General features: G+C 29.9%; 2 protein-coding genes, 1 long non-coding RNA gene and 2 other non-coding genes across 11 annotated transcripts in view; 2 read left to right on the top strand and 3 right to left on the bottom strand.

Annotated features, from left to right (window-relative positions):
- LOC114928309 (uncharacterized) overlaps nt 1-3,643 on the bottom strand; it is a 223,385-nt gene extending 219,742 nt beyond the window's left edge. For 4 of the 5 annotated variants that reach the window (XM_029299409.2, XM_085479755.1, XM_085479760.1 and 1 more), the window contains exon 1: nt 3,267-3,643. The gene's annotated coding sequence lies outside the window, so the exon portion shown is untranslated. Of the gene's footprint in view, nt 1-2,914; nt 3,173-3,266 lie in introns of those variants that run through there. The other variant, XM_029299410.2, reaches the window with a different exon arrangement.
- A 108-nt stretch (nt 3,644-3,751) lies between these two features.
- Nucleotides 3,752-18,699, top strand: part of LOC114928450 (uncharacterized) — a 32,286-nt gene continuing 17,338 nt past the window's right edge. For all 3 annotated transcript variants that reach the window (XR_014924049.1, XR_014924048.1, XR_014924045.1), the window contains exons 1-2: nt 3,752-3,986; nt 4,648-4,776. This is a non-coding gene — a long non-coding RNA (uncharacterized LOC114928450). The remainder of the gene's footprint in view (nt 3,987-4,647; nt 4,777-18,699) is intronic.
- On the bottom strand, nt 10,743-10,815 carry TRNAV-UAC (transfer RNA valine (anticodon UAC)). Its single transcript has one exon. It is a non-coding gene; the product is annotated as a tRNA-Val (tRNA).
- TRNAD-GUC (transfer RNA aspartic acid (anticodon GUC)) lies at nt 12,683-12,754 on the top strand. Its single transcript has one exon. It is a non-coding gene; the product is annotated as a tRNA-Asp (tRNA).
- Nucleotides 14,351-18,315, bottom strand: LOC114928449 (CD63 antigen-like). The gene is made up of 5 exons (XM_029299662.2): nt 17,777-18,315; nt 17,075-17,263; nt 15,994-16,158; nt 15,260-15,478; nt 14,351-14,949 (listed from the first exon to the last, which is right to left on the bottom strand). The coding sequence occupies exons 1-5, from the start codon at nt 17,837-17,839 to the stop codon at nt 14,884-14,886; spliced, it is 702 nt and encodes a 233-aa protein (XP_029155495.1). The 5' UTR covers nt 17,840-18,315; the 3' UTR covers nt 14,351-14,883.

Below are 18,699 nucleotides of genomic sequence, written 5' to 3'. Positions count from 1 at the left end.
ATAATAAAGCGCCGCCGCTCGACAAATGTTTATCCTGCTTCCGGGGTCGCGGAATAATTTATCGCTCTTCGAGAGAGCGTCACGTCGTCATCGTCGTCGGGAGGGACGAACGTGGTCGATATCTCGAATGTTTGCTCAAAATCACACGTCCAAAGCTTTTTGTCAAAAGTCGTTTTTACATCGTTGCTTTAATTGGACGTCGAGAAATAAGACCGAAAGTTCTTTCTCCGCGAGGAATGCGTTGATTAAAGAATGAATAATAAATCACGTCCCTCTAATTAAGATGATAATTAATCGACAGTGTCTCAAGAGAACGTGCGCTTTTTGTGTTGACTACCGAGGAAAATTGCTCTTGCTTACGATAAAAATTACACATTGTGTTTTTCTCTTAACGGAGAATAATAGCAGAGCTTGTTTTAAGACAACTTATTAGTTCTATTCGTTTATTTACTTTATAAATTGTAAAAAACGCTGTTTTATTACGCATAAACAGATATTATTAATAAATGTTTAAAAAACCGTTTTAATGAAGTGCCTTAATTGCGTACTATATTCTTCAAAAGAATTTAATTGAAATTTTAATAAAACAGTTTCTTAATTACCTTAAAATTTGTATCGTTGGATCTTCGAAAAAATACTCAAATTGAATTTTAAAGAAAATCATTGTTTACAATGATATGATGTTATATTTCTATAGAATATAATCAATATATTATTTGCGTTCGTTTATCATCCAAATTTTACATTGCGATATGTCCATTGTTAAATACAGTGATATTTGATCGGTCAATATCGATTGTAAATATAGGAAATAAAATTTTGTTTTTATTCACGACGAAAATTAAATGAATGTGATTGTGTTTTGCAAATACGAAAGCAATGCAATCATTGATTTTCAATTCTCGGGATTGGCAGGATAGGAAATGACGTTTAGACCCGTATTAGAATGACCTTAATCTGCTTTCTGAGATTATTGGTTTGCAAGTAATCACGATCAATGCGGCTGAACATCCAATTGCCGCAAAATTGCATAATCCATGCTCAAAGGTTATTTCGGGTCTAACTATCGCAGAGGCGTAATGTAACAAGTGGATAAATCGGTCAATATTTTATTTGTTGTGCATTTAAATTATGTTGACAATAAGTATTACAGCGCACCAGCGTGATACACAAACACAAATAATACGATTGCAATCATTTTGCCGAGAGACGAGAAATTAAAAGAGAATCGTAGCAAATATTAATAGCAGCTATCGCTGAATATTATTGGTACTTTTAATCGCCTTTGTGGCAAAATACATCCGTATGCGAACAATGTATCGTAAATATTCCTATTTAATTGTAGAAATCGATTAAATATAACATTATTTAAAAAACTTAAAATTATTTATAAAATAACATAACTTGTTAACAATAAAAATAAAATATATTTTGTATCAATATTTAATAGATGCAATACAAATCATGTTCTATCATTAAAATATTTAAAATATTTCTAACTCGATAAATTAATTTATTATAATAATAATTATTGATCAAATTAGTGTTTTTTTAATGATTTCCTTTCATGATTTCATGAGAAAATATTTTTTTAATATCTGTATGTTTTTTAACCAAAAGAAAATCTATAAAAATATCCATTATTTAAATGTGCTATATGTATTCTATTTGAAAAATTACTGCATTAATTAATTCTATTTTTTTATTAATATTAGAAATGTAATTATTAGATTTATTAAATTATATACGTATAATAATGTTTAAATATTTCATTTAAATTATATATAAAATATATAAGTTTATTAATATTAAGAATTACGAAATATATGTGCAATACATATAATTACTAATTTATTAAAATATTTTATTTTTTTAAGAATTGCATATTGTGTAAAAATTACATTATTATATACTAGACTCTGCTAATGTACTCCAATTTAAATAAATCATTATTTAAATAACTACCAATTAACTATAAAAATATTTCAATGCACCTGCTTATATATATCGAAAGAGATATACTTTCGCAATTAAAGTGTTCCACTTATTTATTTATTTCATTGTTTGAAAATTCGAACAATTTATTGAATATTCGCGAATATTGTATACTTTCAAGCACTGACGATGCGCGCATTCGTATTTCACGACCGCTCTGTTGTTCGTAAAATACATTAACAGCGCGACTGTAATGATATTCAAGTAATTCGAGATATACTTCAAAGTAGTAACAGTCATGAAAACATAGACATGCCGCGAGAACGCAGCTCGACGTCTCACTTCATTTTTCGGAAAAAATTAATATCGCATGTTAATTAACAGAATCTAAAATAACATTATATATTTTGACGCTCGCACTTCGCGTTTGTCGATCGTCGAGTTTTCGTAGCGAACACTGAAAAAAATATTTATGTAAAATTACATGATTAAGCTAGGTTTTTTTCCGACCCAGCATAATCATGCAATATTGATACTTACATGGAAGATTACAGATTGTATGTAATTTTATATGAAATATATTCTTAAATATTTTCAAGATTAAAAATATTTCACTAAACATGTAATTACACATAGGAAATGTTAGAAATGTATAAATGCTATAAAATAATGTTATAAATAAAATAGATAAATCATTATAAAATAAAATTCTAATAAAGTAAAAATGGTAAATTTAAAATTACATATGATTTTTGCATAAAAATAGTAATTTTACCTATATTTTTACATTAATATGTATTTTCACTTTAAAACAAATGGAAAAAAAATTACAATGATAAGCAAGTAACTTTTCCAGTTCTGAGCTAGTAATTTCCATGTAAAAGTACATGGATTTTTTTTCAGTGAAGTTCGTTGAGAAGTAAAATGATGCCGGAAAAAACGACGCCATGAAAAAAATGTCGAATATACGATAACTCACCGGTGTCGTTTGCCTTTGGAAAAAATCATCGAACCGGCTATACAAAAGTCGCGCTCGCATCTCGGAGAACGACGTACGGCTCTCCCAGGATCACAGAACGATCAATAATCGCGTGCGAATTCGAAACTGGAACATCCAGGAGTCCTCTCCTCGCACTGATATTCGCGCAATTCACGCGCTCCGAATCGCTTGAAATCCGACGCAATTCGCCCTTACCGTCCCCTCGATCGCGTCACGGTCACGTGATTCCTTTTCGAATAACTTCACGATGAAAATGAAGCGCGGAATTGGCGCGTGCGACAATTAGAAATGGCGGACGGGGCCGAAGGGATATATCGATCGGTTTACTCACCTCATTTCGCCGGTTCCGGTTCCAAGGACAGCTTCCGGTACCACCGGCCTCACGACGACGATCCCGCTACAGCTGCTCGCGGCTTCCTACGCATCTCCGCGACACTCGGACTCGGGTGAGGAAGGACACGGGATCTCTCGAGACGAGACGAGACGAGAGACCCGGTTCTCGAAATTCGACCCGGTGACCGCGATTCCGCGCGACGCGACAAAACGAGGCGGAGCGGTGCAACGCCGATGCGTTGACGATTATATCGACGCGAACGGGGAACGCACTGTGACGGAGAGAGTGAGAGAGAGAGAAAACTGTGTGTTGAAAACTCGCGCGCGCACACACGTACAGAACGCGCGACGTACCGCGTTGCGCGCCGAACACGAACTGAGCTGCTCGGAACGAGAGACAGAGACGACACGCGACCCCCACTCTTCGTCGCGCGCGCCGAGCGCCCCCCCACCATTCGGCGGCTAACTTCTCTCGGCGCGAGCGTCGCCGCATGCAGGTGCGCCGAGAAGCCGGGCTTCGTGAGCCGAGCGAATTCCGAGAAATACTTTGGTAAATGATACTCGGTTACGCGTTTTTGTTGATGTTTTCGAGCCGTACTGTCTTGCTCGATATTTGTTTTGGCTAGCACGTGCGCGAGTTCAACGATGCGGAAATTTACGAGCCATTGAAGAACGACGAGTATAGAATAACCTCTTACGCTACTCCTCAACTATAATGGTAAATAAATTATCGGATTCGATTGTAGAATAATCACTGGGTTATTATAGTCCTAGAACGCTCGTGTATGAAGCATTTGAAAAACAAAGATATAATAGACACATATACATTTTTCTTCTTTATTGAATATTATCGAGTATGCGTCGCGAAGTTAATTCGCAAGACTCAATTTTGAAATCAGTTAATAGAAAATTATACACGATATTTTAACTCTAAATTCTTCGTTTTTATTACATATGTAGTTAGAATTAATTAATAATATAATTATTGTTCATTTTTTTCACGCATAGAATATCGGATATATGACATGTATTAAAAATTCGTCGTTGATTCTGGAGTAAAAGCAAAGTATGTCAAACTCTGTTTATAACAAAAGCATAAAATGCTAAATATACAAAAAAGGAACTTATATACATATATCAGCACAAGATTTAGAGATAAAATAATTCATTCAACATATCAATTATGTATAAAATTATAATTTTTTTAATATTATTATTTAACGAACAGTCATGAAGTACAAAATATATCTAGATATAAAACCAAGATTTAAATCTAATCGACAATGCCTAGTGATATAAAAATACTAGACGCACCGATAAACCCTAGTATACAAACTTTATAGGGAACTCTATCTAATGTATTATTTATGCATTTATAGGAAACTCTGTGTTAATCTATCCAATGCACGACGATGCAACGGACGACTCTGAACATGGATCCAGGTTAAAGCATCGACACCGAATGACTTCCGTAATACAACGGCACATTTTTTTTCGAGCGTTGCAAGGTAAGATGCTTCGGCAACGTTATCTTATCACAAATGATTTTCGTTAATGCATTCAAATATCGCGATCTTAAAATGTCGCGAAGATAGTGACTTCGTTGTCAATGATTTTATGTTATTAATAGAAAAATATTTTTTAAAGGAGTTTGCATTCAAATCGTATAAAATATAAATTTCTAACGCGAATAATCACTCGACGAAAATAATTATTTACTAAAAAATTATTATTTATTTTATGCACACAGTCATTATTTTAAACGATTATATATATATATATATATATATATATATATATATATATATATACATATATATGTATATATTATATATCATATAGATACATCATAGTCAAACAAAATCGAATATTTCAATCGTAAGCATTCTGTATGCCTGCAGTTATCATAATAAAGCATTTAATTTCATTACTGATAAAATTTCATACAGTTATCATAATAAAGCATTTATTTTATTACTGATAAAATTTCATGCAGTTATCATAATAAAACATTTAATTTCATTACTGATAAAATTTCATAACAACATATATAATATATATATTATATATATTATATATTGTTATGAAATATATATATATTATATATATTATATATTGTTATGAAATTTTATCAGTAATGAAATTAAATGCTTTATTATGCATTTAATTTCATTACTGATAAAATTTCATAATATTTCAATCGTAAGCATTCTGTATGCATGCAGTTATCATAATAAAGTATTTAATTTCATTACTGATAAAATTAAATGCTTTATTATGATAACTGCATGCATACAATATATCATATATATATATATATATTATATATATATTGTTATGAAATTTTATCAGTAATGAAATTAAATACTTTATTATGATAACTGCATGCATACAGAATGCTTACGATTGAAATATTCGATTTTGTTTGATTATGATGTATCTATATGATTTGACTGTGCATGGACATTAAAGTGTGTAAAGATTCTCTCCGATGGTTTATATAGTGTAATTGAACAACATCGCTAAAAACGACTTGCGATAAGATAAGATAGCTAATATCGTGTTTGCATTAATCTAGTCAAAGCTCTTTATGAAACCGCATATAAAAGCCACTGAATTGATCATTGAATTAATCTTGGAAAAGACGAGGCAGAGTACAATGTCAAGTGATAAATATTTCTCTTTTGTTATAAAGTTTGATTTACACAGTTGATATCATCATATTATCATTAATTATGTATGAATAGCGGAAACTCGCGCGTGCACGTGCAATTACGATATATGTTGAACGGACTATAAAATTCTTTGTTAATATCTCTACGAGATTGACGTGGCTCAATGAGAGTGCGCGTATAATTATGAGTTGCCGCTTCTTCGAGTACGATTCTGTACGTGCAATTTGTCGGATACTTATAGCAACCATTTATCACGGGGAGTAAAATTAATTTAGATGCGTACCGCGTTGCATTGGCGGCATTCGCTCTTGGACATTTAACATCTGTCTACGCCATGCATATGCACATGCTTACATACGTGCCTATGCAAATCCATGTATTTCACCTCTTCGCAGCATTCATTCGAAACAGAGCAGTGAAATCGTGCGCAAACGCCGCGCCGGCTAAAGTAAATATATATTTCATGTATACATAGTTCAATTTACCGTGCAATAAACAGAGAGAAAATTCCTACAGTAGTTGCGCATTTAATCTTAAATATCTATATTCGCGTCTAAGTTTTTAGAGATTATTAATCAGTATTATCGTGAAAGACGTGTCATAGACAATATTATAGAGTGATATATTCATCTAACACGCAAGCAAGAATCTCATTATTCTTTTTCTCCTTTCAAGCATATTTAAAATAATTGCAATGAAAAGCATACGATTTAAAGAATGAATATAAAAAGTTTTGCTTTGATATGCTAAAATATCTGGTCCAATTTCAAGACGGCGCAGTAAGAGAGAATACAGTCGTTCCTTAATGCAAATGTGTATGCATGAAGGTACGCGTCAAGTTTTCGCGAGATATCTCGCCGCGAACGTTTGTCTTCGCGCACGAAAGGGTAGTATTTTTAAATTTCAATGAGATTTAGTCCGTCTAAATTCGCACGCGGAAACGGGGCGGCTAATCGCGTGTGCCAATTGTCTCAAGCCGTGTTTCAGTCACCGTTTCGGAGTCGCGTTCTCGTCGCCGCGCACAGCTGAGCCGACTCTCGGCGCGGATGAATCGATTTTTCTCTCGTTCGGCCGCGCCGCTGAGAGAGATGCAGCTTCGCCCGCGGATGTGCATCTCTCTTCTCTTATTCTTGCGCACGGCTTGCCAACATCTTCTCCTCTTCCACTTCTTCACCGCGTCGCTCCGGTTCCGCATCCTCCGTCAAGCGGAAGAGTTTAAATGCTCTCCGAAAAATGTTGGCAACAAGAAATATTGCCTTTTTTGACTACCGTCTCTGACATAAAAGAGACATTGTCTGAGAAAAAAGGAATTAAAAGTGAAAAAAACTTTTATTATTTATTACTTTACTTTTGCTTGCCGGTTAGTCGCTAAGGTTTGTGACCTGGAAAGTTGCCCGAAAAAAGTAAATTTTTTATTGAAAAATATTGAACGTGTATAGTTTTTAAAATCATTAATTATAACTGGAAATTTATAAATAACCTTTTGTGGGATATTTTAGTACACAATATAAATTAAAAACGACTATGTATAATTTTTTACAGAAAAAAGTTTAATAATTAAAGTAATTTTATAAGAACTTAATGTGAGATAAAGGATGAATTTTTGTGCACAAGACGTGAACGTAATTTATTACTGCATTATCGTAATACTAAATATACATTATATGGAACAAATTTCTTTCGATAACCCGCGTTATGAAAAATCATGGGAAAAGGGGGAAGAAATTATTTCTCATCGAGAGGATATGAGATCAAAGAATTCGGGGTCAAGTTCAGCCGTCATGAATGATGGACCGGACGAAAGAAGTCGCAGGTGAACGTCGCCGGCAAACGTTAACGTTGTAGCAGGACTGGTTTCTCAAGATTTCACAGTTCTTCGAACAGGTAGTCCCCGCAGGACATACGCGAGTAGCAAGGGTGGAAGAAATCGAAGGGATCGAGTGCTCGGTTGTGAACCCGTCATTGAAACTGACTGATCGCTCGACGCGGGTGGTACATAACTAATTGCGTCTTATTCATGATTATCTACTTCTGAATGATCATGCCGCGTCTCAGAACAGCACACCTGTGGCCTCGAAATAATACCGTGAAATCATAACTATGAATCGTTTTCAAGATATATCGCGTGCGTTTCTTAGTTTTTATATAAATATACAAAACATCATGTTTGATAATGGAGTTGAATAGTGATTTTTCAAGAAATTAATAATCTTTAGAAGAAAAAATTAACTAACTTGACCGTGTATTTTTTCCACTTGGAAAAATTAATATATAGTATGTATATTTCTAGACAAAAAATGATATTTTATTGTGTATATAAATTGATTTTTCTAAATAAAAAATGCTAAAAACTTTGTTCTTCACTTTTTTTTATTTCTTTAAATAAAATTTTTATTTTTTATTTTATTAAAGAAATAAAAAAAGATAAAGAAAGATAAAGAAATGTTTGCATTTTTATTTGGAATCTGAGAAAAGTTAATATGTATCACACATGTGCGTACATAGAATATATTAATAAATCTTAATTTTATATATAATGAAATATTTTATATTTTTTGTCCAAAAATATATATTAATTTTTTCCAAGTTGAAAAAATAGCTGCATGCTGCATATTTTCTCTTCTAAAGATTATTAATTTCTCGAATACATATAATGTCACTGCAATAGAATTGTACTTATTAAGGAATAACTGATCTTATCTCTTGTCTATAAGACGATGTCTCGATAGCTTTATTATCGAAAAGGACTTTTGGAGAGCAAAACTTTCAAGTGAACAGCTATTGAAAGTTTCATGCCCCATTCCGTACTCATCAGAGAGTTCTACGAGTCTCAGATAATAAAATTCTTAAGTTAAACACATAGTGCAATCTCTTACGTAGATCGCAAATAGATTCGATCCAAATTAAAGTAAATTTTTGTCTCCTGAGATTGTCGTTCCTAATATTATAAATTCTTATTGAATATAATATAACAATCTCATCGAGAAATAATTTGATAGAAATTTGGTATTTCTGAGAACTTTTTTTGCATAAAGATTTTTGTTCTATCTCTTCTCAATAAACAATATAATTTTATTTGACATAAAAACAAACAATTTTATCTATGATATTTAAATATTTTAACATGGGTTTCGAAAAAGAGAATGCTATTTTAGTATTATGATTCCACACTGAAATACAATTTAGAATCAGATTATACTGAATGAGTCTCAATTCAACTTATGTCTCGAAAGCGATCGATTATGTTAGCATAGTTTGATGTCACGGGAAAAGGGTCAGTCAGTGGCATTGTAAGCCGTGACAGGAAATCGAAATTGATATTCAGCTCATGCGCTTGCATTTATCTTGTCGCATTCTTTATATTCGATTTCGAGAGAGAAGGCAAAAGAGAAAAAAACATTCTGGTCTTTCATTCACTGTCTCCCTGGACCTGTACCATCTGGTCTTCCACCTGCGTTCAGCCAACTGTTTCTTTCTGCCATTACAATCAGAGCAGATCCGGTTTTTTCCTTCCAAACGTCTTTTAGTATCTTATTTCTCGACGAAACATATAGCAAACGAGGTAATATTGATGCATGTTTAAAGTCCCGCGAAGTGCTTTTCTCGTCTTATCATACGGTCCAAATTTCACACTTCAGTGTTGAAACAATCGAAAACTTAAGCAGGTGAAGTTCGTTCTTCTCATCGTCAGTAAGATTTTACGAGAATATTAAGAAACAAATATACAATGTACAATATAAAATAATTACGAACTTGTATAAATGTTTCACGCGGTGAAATTATTTTGCAAGAGATTTAAAAAACAAACAGAAATTGTCGAAACTTGTAAGTACCATTTAAAACAGAAAATCGTGACATAATAATTATTATTGGACTTTTCGTTCACTTGTAAAGACATAAAAATTACAACTTTGTAATGAATTCTTTTTTCGCAAATTATAGAGCACTCTATAATTTTGAAATTTACGTAATGCTTAATATATATACGTACTTACTGATGAAATAATAATTAACCATTAGCTACATTGCTCTCATTTTTGCGTGTACATAAGTATCACGTTGATACAATCTCATGCGAGATTGTTAAATATAGGGGTCATAATAATCTTCCAGGTCTTTGTCGGAGACGACCAATACCGCAATATTACGACACGATTCTTATCTTGTATAAGCTTTAAAACATTTTTTTATCTCTCTTTCCTTAGATTTCAAACAAAAGAAAATAAGATAAAAAGCAAAAAATTAAGATCTTTACTTATAGCTCTATTTTACAAAGATTTTTAATTTATAATTTTTATATTTTATTAATAAAGTAATTTATCTTAGATAAATAATTATTATTAAGATTAATATTAGTTGAGCAAAATTAAAAAAAAAACGAATTGCATATATTGAAAGAATATAGTATCTCATTGTCAGCTTCTTATGTTTTATATTTTAAGAAATAAACACATTCATTATTTAAGTTTCTCTTTTTACTATCTTTTCCTAACTTTTTTATTTGTTAATCAATATTCTTTAGTCTCTCTTTAGTCATAAAAGCAAAGAATATAAAACCCTCGCAATTAAAAGACCTTATAAAATATTGAAAGATTACATTAATTAAAATAAAATAATTATCGTGTTCTTTATCATGTTCTCTATCATAAAAATAGATAAATAAGAAAAAGTTGAGTTTAATCAAATAAACAAATTCTTTAGTCTCTTTTTTACTGGGTTTTTTTAACTTTTTTATTTGTTAATTAGCATCCATTAAATCTTTATGATGCAAAGTATATATTAATTACAAAAAAAGTAAGTGGTTCCGGCCGGGATCGAACTGGCGACCTTCTGCGTGTAAAGCAGACGTGATAACCGCTACACCACGGAACCTTGATGACTTACATTCATCATTACGCCTCTGACCAGCTCACGTTTTGTATATATAGCTTCTTTTTAAATAATCGCTTTATTTAATATAAAAAAATGAAAAAATTATCATTTATAAGTTTATAATCATAATTATATATATCAGTTATAAAATCATTTTGGACATGTGTATTACATGTATTTACATATTATTTGTACTCGGTCGATATATTACAAGACTTTGTTTTATGTTATACAGATGGCAACTGTGATCCATACGTATATATTAAGACAAACTGCAAATTTATTTTACAAATTTTACATTGCATATGTGTTAAATTTTTTATATATCTTTTATTTTCTGTATTTTGAGTTTAGATATTTTGCTAACAATAAGTAAATAATATTTTTAATATTATCTCTTATTTTATGCTTATTTTACATGTTAATATGACTTTTTATATAATATTTATTGCTTTTTTATTTATTATATCTGATATAATATAGGAATATAAATTAAATTTTATAAACTAAATTAAAAATTTTTTTTATATCTATTTTCTTCGTCTGTGCAATAATTTAATATTTTGTAAATTTAATTTAATTTAATAATATAATACTAAAAGAAAAATTATTAGAATAATCTTAAATAATTTATAATCTTAATTACATTACAAATAATATCATTGCTCTTGTTTGTCTATTTTTATTAACATGACAGTTATTTTATTTCAATTAATGTAATTTTTCAATGATTTATAAGGACTTTTAATTGCAAGGTTTCTAATATTTTTTACTTTGTGATTAATTTTTTGTTCTTTTTGATATTGTTTAAAAATTTATTTATATAAAACTGCAAATTCTGCTCTTTCTTTTAATTATACATATAGTGATTTTATGAAAGCTAAAATATTAATTTTTAATTGTTAGGAAAAGAATTATGAATAAAATAATTTTGAAAACTCGCCAAATTCGGTTATTTCAATGATTTGAATGTTGAATTATTATTAAAAAATAATTGTCATAGTTTTCTTACATATTGCATTTATTATAATTGCGAATGCATTCTATCGCTCTTTACCAGCGATTTACAACTGCTTAAATTGGCAATGTTAAAATTGCTTATTAACAAAAGTAATTTATCGAAACATTTGCGTATTCACGAGACGCTTTAATTTTATTTGAACGAATCACATTCGTATGTATACAATATGAAAGAGTTTACATTCAAAAATTTGTTCCAAAATATCGAAAAATAATTAATATATTTTTTATTAAAATATTACTATTACAAAATATCAATATATACAATAATAATATTTTTATGGTATATATAATATTAATGTTTGCGATTATTTTGTAACATTGTTATGGGAAACTGTTTCAATTTGTATCATAATGTTTGTATTGTAGAGCACATCATCATATACTTGATAAAAGATGATGTACTAAAGATATAAAATTTGCAAGACTTTTAATTTTTTTATATAATTAACTGTTATTAAGGAGATTTGTACTGTGGTTTATATCCCTACAGACATAATTATATTCGGATTATACTGATCATAATCCAATTATTTATTTTAAAAAATAAATTTATAAATATTAATATTTTACGATTCCTCTCTTCCTAATAAAATTAAATTAGTAATATAATTATATATATATGAATAGTAGTAAATTAGTGATTGGTATTAATAATTTCAACTTTATCGATAATACGAAAATGTATTAGAGATATTTTACATATATGACACATTGTAGATATCCTTATACAAATATAGCGTAATTAATATATATATAAAGGCCATATTTATTATATTTTATAATTAAAGATTTTTAAATTTTATGAGCATTTATAATGCTTGAAAAGTTACATCTATGTCAAGAGTCCTCGGTAGTATAGTGGTTAGTATCCCCGCCTGTCACGCGGGAGACCGGGGTTCGATTCCCCGCCGGGGAGGCCTCTTTTTTTTTTATTTCGTATCATAATTATGTATTAAGTATTTGATTTTAATCTATACGTACTTTAATAAAAAAATAAAATTCTTAAAATTTAAACATTATTTTAATTGAATTATTGCTGCTACTATACACACCACACACACACACACACACACACACACACACACACACATTTAAAATAATCAATTTTCTTAAATTGTTTCATCAATTTATATTTCTTTTAATGAAAAGTTTATTGTATCATCTGTGTACACGATTTTTTTTTATATTAAATATCTCTCTAAATATGTATCATATATAAAAAACTTAATTTTTTTCTGTTTGTTTAATAGAAAATACTTTGATACGTTTTAATACCTTTTTTTTGACCATCAATTTATTTTTTTTGAAAAAAAGGTATTAAAACGTATCAAAGTATTTTCTATTAAACAAACAGAAAAAAATTAAGTTTTTTACATATGATACATATTTAGAGAGATATTTAATATAAAAAAAATCGTGTACACAGATGATACAATAAACTTTTCATTAAAAGAAATATAAATTGATGAAACAATTTAAGAAAATTGATTTTTTTAAATGTGTGTGTGTGTGTGTGTGTGTGTGGGGTGTGTATAGTAGCAGCAATAATTCAATTAAAATAATGTTTAAATTTTAAGAATTTTATTTTTTTATTAAAGTACGTATAGATTAAAATCAAATACTTAATACAAAATTATGATACAAAATAAAAAAAAGACATATATATATATATATATATATATATATATATACATATACATATATACTTGTAATTTAAAAAACTTAATTTGTTATCTTTTATCAAGTTCGTAATTAAAAATTGTTAATTTTAAATCTAGAAAAGATTTATTTTTTAAATAGGTGAAACTCAGAGTAGATATTTTTAATACTCTAATATTTCATTCCGAATACTTTTTTTATTAAATATTACTTTTTAAAATAATTAATTTCTCATTTAAAAAATTATTTTAGGGGTCATTATTTTAATGATTGTGAGAGTTTAGCATTTTAGGAATTTCTTTTAATTAAATTTTATTCTCAGGTATGTCAGAATTTCTATAAATATAAAGATTTATATAATTTAAATACATAACACACACACATACACACACAAGAGATAACTTATTTTAGCAGAAGATTACTACTTTGTAATTTATATACTTATATAAAACAACATAATTGACAAATTAAACAAAAATATGTCAAATACTAAATAAATATGCCAAAAATATTTGTATAGGAGATAAATAACAAAAATAATTTTTTTTTAATATACTGAAAACAAAATAATTGTTGTAGGAATATATAGATATATGTATATATGTATGTATAAATAGCACATGGGAGAGAAAGCATACTTTTATACAATTTACATTTGCATTGTAAATACATATACAATCATAATCACGCAAAAGAGTTGAGTTAAATTTTGATAAATAAAATATCAATATGTAATATATGTATAATGATTATAATATGTATAATGATATAATATAATATATAATGATATAATATAATAATATGATATATAATATATAATAATATTAAATATACGTATGTATATAATACGTGACAAATATCAATAACACACCAATTATATCCATAACTATATTGTGGTATTTGTTGTATAATATACATTATAATTATAAACTAATATAATTAACGATATAATTTTTAATGAAAAACAATTATTTTGATGTATACATATTTAAAAGTGGAAATTTCTATAATGCTGCCCTCTTTCTCATCTATTCTAGAAATATATTTTTCTAGTATTTTCAGGAATAAATATTTATTGTATATAAAAGCAGAAGCACGATATAATTCCAAAATATGATAAATGTATCGAGTTATTAACCAAGTCTGAGATTTAGATTTACTATTGTGCTATTAAGAGACGAACGCGAAGAATGAGCGAAAATCCCATGTTCGATATTATATTATAAATAAAATTTATAATAATTAGTTTTTAAAGAATGTATTGATCTTTTGATTTTTTGATACGATGAAAAATAAGTTTTTTAATCGAAATTTTTAACTCGACGAGACAGCGGATTTTGCGGTTAAAAATTGACGTAATAAAAAATGAATTTAATACATCTCATTTTATTTAGCATCAGTTTCCCTTTTTACAGCTGTAGCGAGACAACAAGCAAGAATGATACCAGCAATCTAAAAAAGATAATATATATTATATCAAGATATAGAATATTGCTAATTTAAAATATATTTTCTATTTTAATTATAATAAATATCAGCACATAATTCTTTAATTGAACAATCTTTTTTTAGAAACTACTTTTAGATATATTACTTCTGCGTCAGCAGATTCACAATATTTTTTTTTCTTACTTTAAGCTGTTGCTTAAAACTTGTTTTGCTTGATTTCAATGAGAGCAAGAAGCAAATTCCGGCACGGCATTGACTCGATATAGTTAATTAAAATATCTTGTGAAATAAATGAAACAAAAAATGTACTCACCTCCACAAAAGCTATCCCGATACCCACGCCGATCAAAACCGTAGCGCCCTTATGGACTCGCATTGACAACTTCTCGAAGCAACCGTCGCGATACACCTTCGAACTACCCTGCTGACAAATCACCTGCATATCTTCCGCGCAACAAGAGGCTGGAAAACTTGATGTGAATCCATTAGACGAGCTCCAATCATTGGGACCATCCACGCCGCAACATTGCAACTATCGTACAAACGGAAAAGATTAATGGGACGAATTAATGGGATTAATTAATTCAACAATTATTTAGGAATTTAATTTTCATTTACAACAATTAAATATTTAAGCCACGATTAAATTAATTGACAATTAATTATTTCTTTTTGTATAAGCGTATACGTTGTTATTTTGATTTATCAAATAAGGAAAAGATATTTAAGATGTTAGGAGTATGTTTGTTCAAAAAGTATAGTTTAAGAAAAAAGCAGTTTAAAATATATTGTTAAAATATGGCAGCACCACAAAGTTAGAACCGAGATTAGAGTAGTCAATGCATTCGCAATAACGAATAATTTGACTTTAATTGCTCGGCTATTCTTGCACGCAATGATCGTTTTACATAACTTGCGACCTATCATTATTACAGGAGTTGTCGGTTTACATTATTTTTTTCATGAAACGGAACTTATATCGATTTTCTCACCTCACTTTATTGACAAACCAATTAACGTACTACGTTCCAGATTCAGTATACTGACCTTTTTCTGTACGTTATCCCAGGCCATCCTGTCAGCTTCCGTATAATTCTTTATTGATTCCTTCAGGGTGTCTTTCATAACCATGCTGAAATCGTTTTTAAACACCGCCGCCGCTATGCCCACCGCGAGCTCGATCACGAATATTATTAACAGCGCGGCCGCAAACTATAAATTATGTTTGTCATCAATTTTATTTATCTAATTTTTTTACCACTTTCAAATTATTATTCAAATAAATTATTTATTTTGCTTTCTCACTAAAAAAAATCTATATGAAGATTATACAAGATATAAATGAAAATACATTAAACACATGTGTTTCAATCTTAGAAATCGAATAGAAAAAATTAATTCAAGATTTTGATTAAAATTAATTAAAGTCTATTTACACATATCTGTGTCCGTACCGTATCAGTGACATCCGTGACCTATCAGTGATGATTATTTACACATATCCACAGTTTAGTCAGTTTGATTTCAGTGTTTTTCGAGATGGCTCAGTTTCTTTCATCTTTACGCTAATTTTATTCCAAATACTGAGTTTGAAAAAAGTGTTCATTATTTTGGATGCGATAAATCATATAATACAGAATATTGCCGCAATTTAATTAATTGTCCATCATACATATTTAAAAAGTTAAAAATGTTTGTATGAATATAGATGATAAACTTACGGGACGTCTTTTCTTAGCAACTACATCATTTTTTTTTAATTAAGTCGTGGATTTGGATGCAAATAAAATATTATATTAACCGTAAAATTTTACTATAAAATAACGTAATGAACATATTTTATTTCGATTCAAAAAGGAATGATATTTATTATTTATTATCACTGACACCAATCTCGTCGGTGTCACTCATACTCAAGAAAAATCACAGAAGTGAACAGATAGGGCACTGATAAGTCACATATATGTATGAATAACGGTCTCTTGAATATTTCTATGACAATATTTCAATGATAAATAATTTACATTTTTTAATTTATTTTTTTATTATTTTAATAATTATTAAATGTAAATATAAAATTGTATTACTTTGAGCTTTTTTAATTTATGCGGTATATTTTTTAACTTACGGCGATCAACATGTTGTAGTGCTCCTTGATCGCTCCGTAACATCCTAGAAAAGCTATAACGAAAACGATAGCTCCCGCAATTATGAGTATTATAGGCGGTGCCAATATTCTGCCTTCTACAAAATGAGTGAAGTCGCCGACATCTGCTAACACACACGCACCAGCCGCGATGATACCTATACCGGATATCTAGAAAAAATGATTTTAACATTTACACGCAATTTTCTTTGTCTCCGAAAGTCTCTGCTTTACACCTTCTTGATTTTTTCCAAAAATTAAAAAAATGACAAATATACATATTTTTATATCGTATATAAAAAATATTTTATTGAATTTTCGAAAAATGATCTCTGTTAATAGTTAACAAAAGAATGAACGAAATTACATTCTCAATATTATGTACTCAATATATTTTATATTTTATATACTCAATATATTATTGAAGTATAATCCTCGAAAACGCTACTATGGAAAAAACTTAAGAAATGTATCTCAAATCATGGAATTCTTTTACGTGTAAGATAGATATTTAAAAGTGATCTTGTGCATTCCCAGAAAAATCAATAAAAATTGAATAAAAAAACCCCGGAAACTCACAGGAAAATTACCAAAGAAATAAAAAAAAATACTTTTTATTTAAGTAATTTTAAATGGACATTTGCTATTCAGATTATTCTCAAGAAGATTGCTCTTGTCACTCACCGCAAAGATCAAATTGAAGATGAAGAGAATGTACTTGATGACATTCATCCCACAGGACTCCATGATGATAATTTGTCTCACAAATGAATCTTATTATCTTAAACTTTATTCCTCTAATTTGCAATCTACCTCAGGGCACTTCGCGAGGTTCAAAAAGCCAAACGCATAATCGACCGACTTGTGTTCCGCGCGACGGCCGTACAGTCAGTGGGACCGATCTAGGTGGTGACTCTTAGTCTGAGTCTAAGCGCAAAGGGTTTCGATCGAAATCCTCAGCCTCGAAGCGGCCGGTACGACAGACAGGTAGACACGGCCTCATTGGTTGTTCAAAGTGATACACCGGGTCCTGCCGCGGGTGTCGCATTAGCGATCTATCATTGGTCGACGATCCCGGGAAAATGGTATAATAATGTGGTCGTTGATGGTAACCATGGTCACCTGCTCCCTGCAAACCCGGGCCAACCTGGCTCTTTCTAAAGAAAAATAGAAAATGGAACACGCTCTCGGTATTTGTGTGTAAAGGAATCGGCTTTGGGTTCGGTGTCCTCTTCGACTCTCACCTAGCCCGGCCATCGATCCGAAGGCCGTCGACTGACAACGCGCGAAATCACGAAGATCTTTCTTCAATTACACTTCGCATGTCGGTGAGACGTTAACTATTGATCTCCGTCTTTGTTAATTCTCCGTACATTTAAAATGTTGAAATATATGACGCTTTTTAGATAAGTTTCCTCTTAGGTACTGACATGACATGATAAACGAATTCGCCTGTTGAGACATTTAGATTAATAATGATTACGTATTTTCACAGATAAAGTGATAAAAATATTGATCAATTCGCGTGCGAGGAAATAGCTTAATCGATATCTCGCTATGATTGCTCGGAGGCACTACGTTAAAACAGAGATAATGCTTAAAAATAG

This window comes from Nylanderia fulva, unplaced genomic scaffold (assembly GCF_048542155.1).
Source record: "Nylanderia fulva isolate GAGA-0341 unplaced genomic scaffold, ASM4854215v1 Scaffold1, whole genome shotgun sequence".
NCBI lineage: Eukaryota > Metazoa > Arthropoda > Insecta > Hymenoptera > Formicidae > Nylanderia > Nylanderia fulva.
Note: the sequence above shows the minus strand (reverse complement) of the source record. Positions and strands in the feature narration are given on the sequence as shown.

What these genes read in the sequence shown, in the direction of transcription:
- LOC114928449 (XM_029299662.2), bottom strand. Translation starts at nt 17,839, where the DNA reads ATGGAGTCCTGTGGGATGAATGTCATCAAGTACATTCTCTTCATCTTC. An exon ending in TCTTCAATTTGATCTTTGCG is followed by an intron (nt 17,264 to 17,776) that starts GTGAGTGACAAG and finishes CATTTTTTCTAG; the next exon opens with ATATCCGGTATAGGTATCAT. An exon ending in GGGATAACGTACAGAAAAAG is followed by an intron (nt 15,479 to 15,993) that starts GTCAGTATACTG and finishes TTTGTACGATAG; the next exon opens with TTGCAATGTTGCGGCGTGGA.